Source organism: Ursus americanus, chromosome 17, assembly GCF_024610735.1.
Source record: "Ursus americanus isolate L20-20 chromosome 17, mUrsAme1.1.p, whole genome shotgun sequence".
Classification (NCBI taxonomy): Eukaryota; Metazoa; Chordata; class Mammalia; order Carnivora; family Ursidae; genus Ursus; species Ursus americanus.
Genome location: NC_142143.1, coordinates 40,218,172 through 40,231,927, shown reverse-complemented (window position 1 = coordinate 40,231,927; position 13,756 = coordinate 40,218,172). Strand labels below are relative to the sequence as shown.

General features: G+C 34.0%; 1 protein-coding gene across 15 annotated transcripts in view; it reads right to left on the bottom strand.

The window, feature by feature from the left end:
* Positions 1 to 13,756, bottom strand: part of OSBPL8 (oxysterol binding protein like 8) — a 157,770-nt gene that overhangs the window by 101,964 nt on the left and 42,050 nt on the right. For 5 of the 15 annotated variants that reach the window (XM_045811149.2, XM_045811153.2, XM_045811154.2 and 2 more), the window contains one exon: positions 6,086 to 6,194. In XM_045811149.2, coding sequence (XP_045667105.2) covers positions 6,086 to 6,127 — 42 coding nt within the window. In that variant the 5' untranslated portion in view covers positions 6,128 to 6,194. Of the gene's footprint in view, positions 1 to 5,492; positions 6,026 to 6,085; positions 6,195 to 13,756 lie in introns of those variants that run through there. The other 10 variants (XM_045811146.2, XM_045811147.2, XM_045811160.2 and 7 more) reach the window with 6 other exon arrangements.

Below are 13,756 nucleotides of genomic sequence, written 5' to 3'. Positions count from 1 at the left end.
ATAAAAAAATACTGCTTAGGAAAAAATTAAACTAAGAAAACTTGAAAACACAAGAATATACAAGCACACACTCCATTAGCCAGAAGACTGATGACATCATCACCTCATGTAGTCTCTGGAAAAGTGCACTGTACACTCATGAGAGAATGAGAAAATGGGTGAATAACATCAGATACCATTAACTGGAGAAGCTCTCCATGCATAATGGAAATACAAAAGATTTCTGGCTTAGAATTCTGCTGACGTACTGTGTAAATCACTGGCTACTTTTCTTTTTCAAAGCTAACTCTTGGGTGCATGGGAGGCTCAGTCAGTTAAGCATCTGCCTTCGGCTCAGGTCATGATCTCAGGGTCCTGGCATAGCGTGCGGAGTCTGGCTCCCTGCTGCTTTTCCCTCTCCCTCTGCCACTGCTTGTGCTCTATCTCAAATAAATAAATAAAATCTTAATTTAAAAAAAGCTAACTCTTTTTTCAATTCCCATTAGAGTTTATTAGAGTGCCGTTATATATCTACAAAGTTTTTACATTATATTATTCAAGCTTCTAATAAGAACATTTAACAAGTCAAAAAAATGAAGCTATAGTAAGACAGAATCTAAGTACCATACAATAAGAAATAACTGAGTGATATTTTCTCACTTGGGAAGTTCAAACATTACAAATATTTAAATACTACTAACTACATTTGCTGCAACATGGACGGCACTGGAGGAGATAATGCTAAGTGAAATAAGTCAAGCAGAGAAAGACAATTATCATATGATTTCTCTCATCTATGGAACATAAGAACTGGGAAGATCGGTAGGGGAAGAAAGGGGTAAAGAAAGGGGGGGTGATCAGAAGGGGGAATGAAGCATGAGAGACTATAGACTATGAGAAACAAACTGGGGGCCTCAGAGGGGAGGATGGTGGGGGAATGGGATAGACTGGTGATGGGTAGTAAGGAGCGCACGTATTGCATGGTGCACTGGGTGTTACACGCAACTAATGAATCATCGAACTTTACATCGAAAACCGGGGATGTACTGTATGGTGACTAACATAATATAATTAAAAAAATTAAAAAAAAAAAAGAGAGAGAAAAATAAATAAATAAATACTACTAACTGTAAGGTTAATAAATTAAAGATGATAATAAAGCATATTTGTCAAATTGTTTTATCCTTTTAAAAAATGTCTCCCTTTAGAAGGTTCAATAAAGTTATAAAATGGCAAAAAGATTAATAGTCTAGAAGACAAAATATAGGTGGGTTGGTTCGTGTGAAAGGTAGGGACTAGTCACAGTTATTCTCTCCAGCCCCCATTTTTGTAAGCCACTTAGGATACTAATTTATACCCTTAGTGAATTAACATATCTAGGCAATGATCATCAAGGCTGCTATTATCACAAGAAGAGAGACAGACATTATATGCCTCCTGATGGTGTATAATACACAAGACCCTCAATAAAGTATACTTGTCAAAAAAGAGTCTGAGCAAGTCTCTAATACCAACTTGTGAGAAACAGAAGTGACTGAGGAACACATTAAATAATCACCATGGGGGAAAATGCAGATTGTGAGAAATTCTACAAGACAAATTACCTTATTTATTTATTTCAATAAACTGAAAAGGAAAAATTAAAAACAGATACAAGAGAGACTCGCAAGATTAAAAAAGATCTCAATGACTTACCAACCAAGGCCAACATAAGGATTATAAAAAATAATATTTATGAGACAACCAGGGAAATTAAAGCATTGACTAGTTATTTGATTAAAGAATTACTCGTTTTTAGGATACTAATGGTATTTATGGTTAAAGTTTAAAGAAAAGTCTTGATATTTTAGAGATATTTACTGAAATACTTACAAAAAAAAAAATGATTTATCCAGGATTTGCTCCAAAAAAAAACATGGGATGGGAAGGTGGGACTACAGATGATGCAAGACTGACCAGAATTGGTAATTGCTGAAGACAAGTGATAAGTACATGATGATTCACTACCCTAGTCCATCTTTTAAAAAAATATATTTGAAAATTTCCATAATAAAAAGTTCAAGAAAGATAGCATCATTCTTAAATGTGATTAAAATATAAATTCTTACAGTTAGCAAGCAGCTATTAGAACTCTTTTAATATAAGAGAGAATGAGTATGTAAGTAACAAATTGGTGACTAAAATTTCTAGTTGTTTTATTATTTTATGTAAGAAGATTTCTGCAACCTAAGAATTTACATGATTTAGGACCACTCAAAATAATACTTGATGTTACCAAACACTGGGGCAATTCCATTAACTGGCATGGCCAAATAGACAAGCTATATAATGTTGCCAAATATTATATACAGTAGCCACACTTCTTAGAATATGATTTAAAGCTCTCAGTTAAGTCTAGTAACATACCAATTTACTTTGTGAACACCAAATTACAGTAATCATGAAACACCCACCTAGTAAGTACCTAAAAATAAAAATTTCAGGAAGCTGGATAATCTCTAGCTAGGCCCATTAGAAAGACTCATTTACTACATTCTAAGAATTACTGAACTAAATCACCTTTGCATTTCCTTACATTTCAGAAATCCTTTGATTCAAAGTACCCAATTTATAATAGAATCTTTAGAAAGATTACTTCAGTTGAGAGCGCCTTACAATACAAAAGATTCACACATATTTTAAAAAATGTATTCTCTTCTGAAAAGTCATTTATATAATTCATTTATAATACAACAAAAGATTTTTACCTCTAACAGACCTTCTTAAGAAAGGTTTCTTCTGGCAACAGAAATAATATATAAAATATTCAAAAGATATAATGACTGTCCTTAAGATGAAAAACACATTCAATTTTCCTAATAAAAAAAGGTTTCACATAGTCTACCTCAATCTATTAATAAAAATGTAACTCCTGCACTTAAAGCATTTCTTAGTGGTTAATTGCTAAAGTGATCTAAGTTCTGGACTTTTACAAAATATCATTTAAGACACATATTAAATGTATACTTGTGTTCTGAAATATATTAGTTCCATGTACAGATATTCAATCCATATTTTTCAATATTTACTACTTAACACTACCACAAAAATTGAACTATACACAAGTGGAATAATGAATGGGCAAAAGAAGTTTTTAAAAAAAGAGAAAGTAGGGTCGCCTGGGCGGCTCAATCGGTTAACTGTCCAACTCTTGATTTCAGTTTAGGTCTTGATTTCAGGGTTGTAAGTTCAAGCTTCATGTTGGGCTCCACATTGGGTGTGGAGCTTACTTAAAAAAATATATAGAAAAAGTAATCTCCTATGGAAGAAGAATATTAAATTAATGGACACTGACAGTCATATTGAATCCAAGTTTTTACAACCTCACACCAAGACTACTATAATAGTCTCTTAATATCTTTTACTCTTCCTAATTTTTTATATCCTGCTTCCAGATTCATCTATCTACATAAAAACATTCAGTGACATACTATGGCTTTCCAAGTTCAAAATCCCGGGTCTGGCACTCAAAACCTTCTACAATTTTGGTCTCTATCTGCCTCATGAATCAATGATTCCTGTAAATAACACCACCTTCCAATCTACCTTAATTTTTCTAATTCATTTCTCCCCCCCAAAAAAAAAGCCATAAGCAATTACCTCCCCCATTTAGCTTTGTCTCTTGTTATCCTCCCTTCCTAGAATGCATTCCTTGCTCATTTTCAATCCTATGTTCACTATTTACTTGTGCTAGTCAAAGTGTATGTTCTCTTAAGAAAGCTTTTCTAACTACCCCAGTGTTTAACAACCACCCACTCTTCACAGCTTGTAAACTCTGCCTTGTTTATGTCCATCATTTAACACTGAGTAAATCTGTATTGCCTTATTTATCCATCTCTTTAGTCTTCCCAAAATAAACCCAATTCAGACAGACTATAATGTGCATCTCTTGGCATCCCCTTCACCAGGCATAGTACTTTGTACAAAGGCTGCAATTAAAAAAAAGTTTACTGATATTTTAAAAACTAGTACATGCAATAATTTTTTAAAAACACTACCAACTCATATTGACACACTACTTCATATTTTCAAAGAACTTTCTGGTTTCTCTAGATCATACTGTCTCTATCAAGTAGTCAGAATGAGTATTCCTGCCTATGTATTTTTTACTGAAGTAGAATATTTGCCTAAATATTTTAGGAAGAAAAACTGAGATTCTGAGAAAGTATAAAGCCAAAATTACTGAATAGCCTAGGGCTTTTTCAATGTGTTTTACTGCATCTCTTGCCTTCTAATTATTTATCTTTTTGGAGAGAAGGGCTTGATACAACTAGTTATATCAACAATAATAGTAGTAGCTTTTATTTATTGGATGTTTATAATGTCTGTGGCTTTGTAATAGGCACTTTACAGATACATTATCTCAATCAAAACTTAAAATAGGGTCGCCTGGGTGGCTCAGCTGGTTAAGCGTCTGCCTTCAGCTCAGGTCATGATGCCAGGGTCCTGGGATCGAGTCCCACATTGGGCTCCCTGCTCAGATGGGAGCCTGCTTCTCCCTCTGCCTATGGCTCTTCCTGCTTGTGCTCTCTCTCTCTCTCCCTCTCTCTGACAAATAAAATCTTAAAAAAAAAAAAAACCTCAAAACAATTCTGGAAGGTAGATATTACTATTATCTTTATATAATATATGAGGAAACTGAAAACTTAGAGAATTTAATTAATCACCCAAGTCGTACAACTAAGCAACAGAGCTTAGATTTTAACATGTAGTTAAATACCTATAGAGCCCATGTTCTTATCCACTTCTCCTAGGTCTAAATAGTAACCAGCTTAGGCAGTGTAGTTCAAAGGTGGTATTTTATAAATAGGTAACTCAAAAGCAGATCTCAAGATTAGTTTCAAATACAGAATATTTCAGTAATGCAACTGAAACTATTGGTAAAATAAGCTACAATATTTCACAAAAGAAATTTAATGAACAAGAAAAAGAAAATTGTTCTCACTGCTTTTTAAATATCTTGCTCCAATCTCTATCAACAGGATTTAGAATAAAAAATGAATAAAATTTTATTAATACAGCACAGGTATTCTGGGATAGAATTTAATACTATCTGTTTAGACATTAGTTTAAAAGGTAACAGTAAATTTTAAGCAATTCTATTCAGAAAGACAGGCACAGAGTCAACACATTAGTGGCAAAGTATTGAAACACCCCTCAAGCTGTGAGCTCTTAGAGAAGATAATTAACCTCCGCTCAGAGCCCTTTTCTCTAACTATAAATGTGAGAATAAACAAATACCTACCTTTAATGGCTATTGTGAGGGCAGTCTGACAAAGTATACACTTAGAGAACAGCAATTGTTGTTATTACTGGCATTTTTATTATCAGTAAGAGATTAAAAATATTTCAGCTAAAAGAGTTTAAAAAGTCCATTAACCTTAAATAAGATATTTATGGCAAAGTATACATGTTCTAAGACAAGGCTTTAATCTTGATTTTGCTGAAATCATAGTGAAAATAAAATAACCTACCATCAGTTTTCCTTTTATAATCGCTGTGACAATAACCTTTGTAAACCAAATTACTTCCATGCCCATTTTATTTTCTATTAACAAGTTATTTTAACGTTTAACTTTTTTTGACCCTTTAAGAAACTAAGACAAGTTTGAACCAGAAATTCAAAAAAGGTTGGGAACAAGTTAACACAAGTAAACAAAATTGCATTTTGCTATCAATCATTAGACTGTTCCTACATTTGAGTTTGAATGAAGGACTTTCACTAAATTAAAAATTTACAAGCATCTCAATATAATTTCATAGCAATATGAAACAAAAAAGTTGGCCTCTGCATTATCCCAAAGAATTTACCATCCCAAGGGCTGGGACCAAGTTAATACAAGTAAGCAGAGGAAGACATAGGACAGAAATGTCAGAAAACTGACTGGGTTTGGCTTCAACAAGCTTTAAAGTATCTGTCATTTTCACATCAGCAGGAGTTCAAGAATTATTTAAAAAATTTTTTTGAGTTTTAAATACATTTTTTTTAAATAAAATGATGGCTTACATCAAACACTTCACAGCTGTAGGTGATAGTACCTTATTATACTATATTTGAACCACTCACCAAAGTTTGATCCAGTTCTCCATCTGCCAAACCTGCATCCATAGTGAAAGAAGGTAAGTTTATGCTTCTCTTTCCGTTAATGTTTAGCCATCCTGTAAATTTGAAAAACCTAGAAGAAAAAAAAAATCGTATGTATTAGGACTAGAAAATAAAGCAGTACGTGTATTAGGAAGGAGAAATCATTTTAGGATGAGGTTACTGGGAAATCCAATCAGGGAGAAAACAGATTTTGACATGGGCAAAGAATGGTAAAGGTTCAGAGAAAAAAATGGAAGAAAAGAAAATATACCAACTGAAGAACAGCAAGAGAAAGGTTACAGATATGAGACTGTTCGAAGTTTAAAAAGATATTTAAATCTACTTACAATTAAGGAAATAAATGCTCTTTTTTTTATGATTACACTGGCAAAAACTAAAAAGTGTGCTAATATTGCCAACCCTGGCAAGAATGTAGGAAAAAGTATTCTCATATACTTTTGTGAGAAGAATATAAATCATAACAATTTTTGGAAGGGCAATTTAAAATATGTATACTTTAATCCAGTAATTTTGAGGCTAATAATTATGCCACATTTATTTGTTTATACAAATGCACGAAGATATATAAACACTTCCAACAAAGTAATAGATATGATGAGAAAACTGGAACAACCTTAATGTGAATCATTAGGAGTTTGCTTAAATTATACCATAAATACAATGGAATACCATGTAGCAACTTCTAAAAATTAGGTAGGTCTTTACATACTCTTTGTGTATTTACTTTATATATAAACTAGAAAGAAGGCCACATTAGGTGGAAAAGGCAAATTATAGAACATTACATATAAAATACTCTTTGTGTTTCTGTGTCTTCCCATTTTTACAAGGAATATATATCACTTTTATAGTTTTTATTTTGGAAGTCTTAGAAGCATGTCTTCATCACAAGTCTTTTTCTTCTGAACTTATTTAACTAACAAAACCTCCAGACTAAACTTATAATAACTATATATATTCAAAAGTCTCTAATAACCTCTCCAATAATCCTTCCTTAAAAGGGCTAACAAAACCAAAATCAGTAAGTCAGCAGAATTCTGGTCATTTCTTGAAGTTTGAAAACCATTTTCCTGTTTCTGCAAGTATAAAAGGCTGCACTGAAGTATAAACACTGGAGACAATACTTTTTAACTGGGCTTTTGGTTTCTTTGATATAACCAATACAATTAGCCCAAGCTAAGTGGACTTTCAATTTATAAACCTTGGGTACACTTCCTTACTATATGTATTACAATGCATTGTAATTATTTGTTCTCATGATCTAATTCTCTTCAGGGACAAAGACTGCATTCTACTCATCTGTCTACTCACAGTGCTAGTTCACAGTAGACATTTAAGAAACACTTGTTGCACTTGTCACCTCAATTACCTGTATGAATAAATAATAATCCAAAACAAATCATACAAAAACTACTACACCTATGAAATGCACACTAAAATTCATATTTGAATACTGACAGTCATTATGCTAGAAATTAGCAATACTAAAAACAAAATAATAAAACACCCATAGGAAGCTTCAACGTCAAAAGTATTTTACCAATTTTTTTCATCCTATCCATTCCATTTTAAGGGTTTATTTATTCCTAGACATTGTACTAGTTACTTAAAATACATCAATGGAGGAGTCCCCCTCTACTTGCTAGATGGGATGCTGCCTGATTCATGAGTCATTTAATAAAACCAACTGGATCTTTAAAATAATAAAATACATCAATAAACAAAACACCCTAATCTCATGGAGCTTATATTCTAGAAAGAGACAAACAATAAATACAATAAATTAGAAGTCTTTTGTTAGAAACCAATATTGCACTATATGTTAACTAAGTAAAAAATTTTTTAAAAGGTTATATGTTAGAGGTGATGTTATGAGAAAAAAATAAGGCAGGCTAAGAAAAACCAGGGAGGAAAGGGTTACAATTTTATATAGGATGTTCATGATAGGTCTCACTGAAAAGATGATATCTGATCAAACATTTGAAGTAGGGAGGGAATTAGCCATGTAGATATCTGAAAAAGAGTTTCAGGTCAGAGGGAAGAGCCAGTGCAGAAGGTCTTAAGTGCCTAACCTGTAAGTCTGAGGAATAGCAAGAAAGCAATGTGGCTAGAACAATGTGAGCAAAGGGATGAAAGAGTAATGGGAGATATAATCACAGAAGTAAGGGAACAAAAGTAGAAGCAGATCCAGTAGGTTGAGCAGGCCACTATAGATCTTGGCCTTTAATTCTAAGTAATATGAGAACTCACTGGCGGGTTCAGAGGAAGGAACAACATGATTTGACTTACATTTTTAAAGTTTCTCTGTGTTGACAATAACTGTAGTAGTGGGGAAAGGGTAGAAACTGGGAATTCAGTTAAGATGCTACTGCAGTAATCCAGGAGATACTAGGATGATACAATGATACTAGGATGAATGACAGCCATAAAGATATTCAGAAGTAGAATACCATATATATTTAGAAAGTAGAAGGAACAGGATTTCCTAAAGGACTGACTATGACGTGGGAAGAGAAAGGAATCCGTAATCACAAAGATTTTTGGACTGAATGACTGAAAAGATGGCCATCAGATGAGACGGGGAAGACTGATGAGGGAGGTAAGGTTTGTTCTTTGGGGGCACTTGGGGGGGTAAACACATTTAGCTTGAGGTATGTTAAGTTTGAGATGTCTATCTGATATTCAAGTGGGCATGTTGAGCAAGCAGCTGGAAATATAGCACAGTGAAGTCTAAGATAACAAAATGAGAAGGAAAGTGTTTGAACACATTTAATTTTTAAAGACATGAATGTATTCTTAGTAGCAGGCATGTGATAAATGTTTGTTAGCCTGTGAATAGCATTTAAGTATTTCTCAAATGATTTTTTAAACCAGTATTTGGTTTTGCAATAATTTTATAAGAGGAGATTTGGTTCCATTATGCTTATATTTATACTTTAGCAATAAGCAGCCCTCCTCGAAAGCTTTATGTGAACAAAACAGTAAGGAAACCATACATGACAAGGAATTCAATAGGTAAAACAGGTAACAAAATGTAAGGCAACCGGCTGTGATTTTGGCTCTTCTTTGCAACCAATATTTTAAGAGTGAAAACTTATACATCTAACAATGTAGATTTAAGACTTGTCCTAAAACTCTGGAAGATGTGGCAACACTGAACAATAACTGATCAGAGCCGAGCAGCAGTCATCCACTTTACAAGGGGCAACATTCTCCAGTTTGCACCCACCTCTCACACCATATCTGCATCTGTACTTTGACCACCTCACTCATTTTTGCCAACTGCCTAGGTTCTGTAAGTACTTAAGTTCTGACTGATTTAAAGTTACCTGTACAGAACACTTTCTAAAACAAAGAAATGTTCAATAACATAAACAACTGCTTTTAAAAAAGAGCAATTTTATAAGCTCCCCTTTTGGATTTCTTCTCTATCAGCCACCATCTTTTCTGTGACTAAGCTTTCTACCCACATTTTTGACCAGCACCTAATGACAGGACAGGGCTCTACGAAAAGAATTTGTCCTGTCAGTCCTTCTGTTTGTCCATAATGCTCAAACCGCCCCGACTGTTAAAAAAGTCCTCTCTCAGTTCTACTTTCCTGAAAGCTACCCTCCGGTGTTTTACTTCCACTCGAAAATTTCACAAATGTTCACACATTCATTTCCTCTATTTCTTCCCCCTGCATTCATGCCTACATTATGTTGGTTCTACACCTAGGTTAATACAAAGCACAGATGTGCATGTATGTGTATGTCTGTTGTATGTACAGCTTTTGGTGACTTATTAATGTTTTCCTGACTTTATCCCAATTTATGATCAAATAAAATGCTCAGCCTTCCTTAGCCATCATTGTCTGGAAATGCAGATTTCCTCCCAATATAATTTTCACTTAGCTGAATCTTTCCATGCTATATGGAATAAAGGGGCAAGAGCGGGTATCCTTGTCTTGTTCCTGACCTCAGGGGGAAAGCTGTCAGCTTTTCACCACTGAATATATTGTTAACTGTGGGTTTGTCATATATGGCTTTTATTATACTAAGGTATAGTCCCACTTATCTGCGTTGTTGAGATGAAATGAATGTTGAACTTTGTCAAATGCTCTTTCTGCATCTATGGAAATGATCAGATGATTTTTTATACTGTAGTTTATTAATATAGTATACCATACTGACTAATTTGTGGATGTTGAACCATCCTTGCAGCCCTGGAATAAACTCACTTGATCATGGTGTATGATCCTTTTGAAGTATTGTTTAGTTCAGTTTGCTAATATTTTTTTTCAAGATTTTTTGCATCTATGTTCCTCAGGGATATTGACCTGTAATTTTCTTTTCTTGTGGCATCCTTGTCTGGTTTGGTATCAGGGAAATGCTGGCCTTGTAAAATGAATTTGGAAGAATTTTCTCCTCTTTTATACTTTGGAAGAGTTTGAGAAGGATTGATATTCATTCTTTGAATGTTTGGGAGAATATACAAGTGAAGCCATATGATCTTGGACTCTCATTTGTAGGAAGTTTTTAAATTGCTGATTCAATCTCTTTACTAGTAAATGATCTGTTCAGATTTTCTATTTCATCATGATTTAGTCTGGATAGCTTGTATATTTCTAGGACTTTGTCCATTTCCTCTAGATTGTCCAATCTGTTGGCATATAGTTATAATTGTTCACAGTAGTTTCTTGTGATCCTTTGTTTTTCTGTGGTATCAGCTATAATATCTCCTCTTTCATTTCTGATTTTATTTATTTGAGTCCTCTTTTTCCCTTAGTGAGTTTTAGCTAAAGTCTTGCCAATTTTGTTTATCTTTTCAAAGAATCAGCTCTTAGTTTCATTGATCTTTTCTACGGTCGTTTAGTCTCCATTTCATTATTTCTGCCCTAATCTTTGTTATTTCCTTCCTTCTAACAACTTTGGACATAGTTTGTTCTTTTTATATTTCCTCAAGATGTAAAGTTAGGTTGTTTGTGAGATTTTTCTTGTTTCTTGAGCTACAGCATTTATCACTGTGAACTTCCAGAGAAGTCCCATTAGGATGGTTTTTGATGTATCCCACAAATTTTAGTATATTTCCATTTTTGTTTGTCATGAGGTATTTTTTTCTCTTTTGATTTCTTCTTGACTCATATGGTTGTTCAGTAGCATGTTGTTTAACCTCCACATATTTGTAAATTTTCCTGTTTTTTTCATGTAATTTCTAGTTCTTAACCACTGTGGTAAAAATGATGCTTGATATGCTTTCAATACTCTTTAATAGATTAAGACTTGTTTTGCTAATGATGCACTATATGCTGGCTAATTGAACATAATAATAAAAATATTTAAAAAATAAAATAAATGAAAAAAAAACACTTGTAGCTTAACATATGATCTATTCCGGAGAACATTCCATGTGTACTTGTGAAGAATGTGCATTCTGTTGCTTTTGGATAGAATGTTCTGATTATGTTTATTAATTCCATCTGGTTAACATGTTATTTAAGGGCAGTGTTTTCCTACTGCTTTTCTGTCTGGATCATCTATCCACTGATATTGGGGTATTAACATCACTTATTATTGTATTGCTGTCTACTTCTCTTTAGGTCTTGTTAATACTTGCTTTATATATGTAAATGCTCCGATGTTGGTGTATAAATATTTACAAATGTTACATCCTCCTGTTGGATTGATCCCTTTATCATTATATGATGCCCATCTTTGTCTTATTACAGTTTTTGTTTTAAAGTGTATTTTGTTTGAGTACAGCTACTCCAGCTTTCTTTTAGTTTCCATTTTCATGGAATATCTTTTTCCATCCCTCCCCTCTCAGACTTTTGTCTGTCCTAACAACTAAAGTGAGGCTCTTCTGGTAGCATACCAATGGGTCTTGTTTTTTTGTTGTTGTTATTGTTGTTTTATCTATTCAGCCACTCTCCAATCTCTGATTGGAGAATTTAGTCCAATCAGATTTAAAATAATATTTTTTTATGTTTTTAAAATAATTATTGATAAGTGTGTGCTTATTGACATTTTGTTAACTACTTTCTGGCTATTTTCGTAATTCCTCTCTTCTCTTACTCCCTTCCTTTGTGGTTTGGTTGACTTTCTTTAATGGAATGCTTACATTCCTTTCTCATCATCTTTTGTATATTTACTATAGGTTTTTATTTTGTGGTTGTCGTGAGGCTTACATATAACAACTCCTAACTACAGCAGTGTATTTTAAATTGATAACAACTTAAGTTTGATCCGGTAAAGCTTATCATTTTTACCCCCATCCCACCCTCCCATATTTAAAAATTTTAAAACCATAAAACTGGATAAGAGTTCCTGGGTTATCTGTGCAGGTAGAAAAAAAGGACCAAGTTCAGATCCCTGGGGTACTTCAATATTAAAGGATCAATATTTATAGAATGAATGAATCCCAATTTTTGCTTCTCAATTTGCAAAATTACTCCATGTAATTACTGAGGTGGAGAATAAAGGCAAAAGAAAAAAATTAAACTTCCTTATAACTATAGCCCACAAGACAATTCTTTGAGACAGGCAGACCAACCTTTCCCAAGGAAGCTTAGCTAAGTTGCCTCAATGTTAACACTTTGCCCAAGGCAAAAGGCAACCTTGGCTAGACATTAGCCCAACCTCCAGGATCCCGTAAAAACAAAAAAAAATCCCTTTGGAAACTTCCCTTATCTCTACCCAACACCCCCCCCCCCAAGATATATGTTAGCAATCATCATCCAAACATATAGCACACTGATATACATCTGAAGGGATCTCAGGAGGACGGTTTTACTAGCCAGTAGTAAATGAAACCTTTCCTAAAAAACAGCTAGCCCCTCAAGGTCCTGGAAACCCTGCTTCCAAATTTCTTAGAGACTTAACTATCCCTAACCCCCTCCCAAATTCAAAGTATATAATCAGCCACTTCTCATAACTCCAGTGCTGCTCTTTCTGCCCTCAGGTCCTATCCTCGTGCTTTAATAAAACTACCCTTTTTGCACCTAAGACATCTCAAGAATTCTTTTTTGACTGTTCGCTCTTAAACACCAACATTTCACATCAATCACATTATGTAAAGACTGATTTAACTAATACAAAAAGCAATGTCAAGAAACAAGTTTTTCGTTATTTTCTCTGAAGCCAAAGACTGCAACATATAAAACAAAAAAAATCCTAGAGGGAAAAGGTGATTGATTACAGGCTTAAAGGATAAGCACAGTAATTTTCCCATCTTTCAGAGGTGAAAGTCAAAAGATGTTTATAAATTGATGTCGTTTTGGAATGTAGTGAGGTCCAGAGCCAACAGCCAAGAAAGAATTTTTCAGACATCTTTGGTGCAAAAAGGTGATTTTATTAAAGCCTGGAGACAGGACACATGGACAGAAAGAGCCGCTACACTGGGGTTGTGAGGAATGGCTGATGACGGAGTTAGGGGAGGTAAAGAAAAAGGGAGGTGTCCAAAAAGATTTTGATATGCTAAAGAAGACTCTCAGGATACTGGAGGCCTGGCTATTGTCAAACTAAGGTTGTTTTCCCGTCTAACAAAGCATTATCATTAAAATAGTTGGAAGTTTCCTGGAAGAATGTCATGCATATCCCATGGGGGGGGGGTTATCAGCTTGTGCTTTGTCCTCAGCTTGCCTCCTGCTCCCTC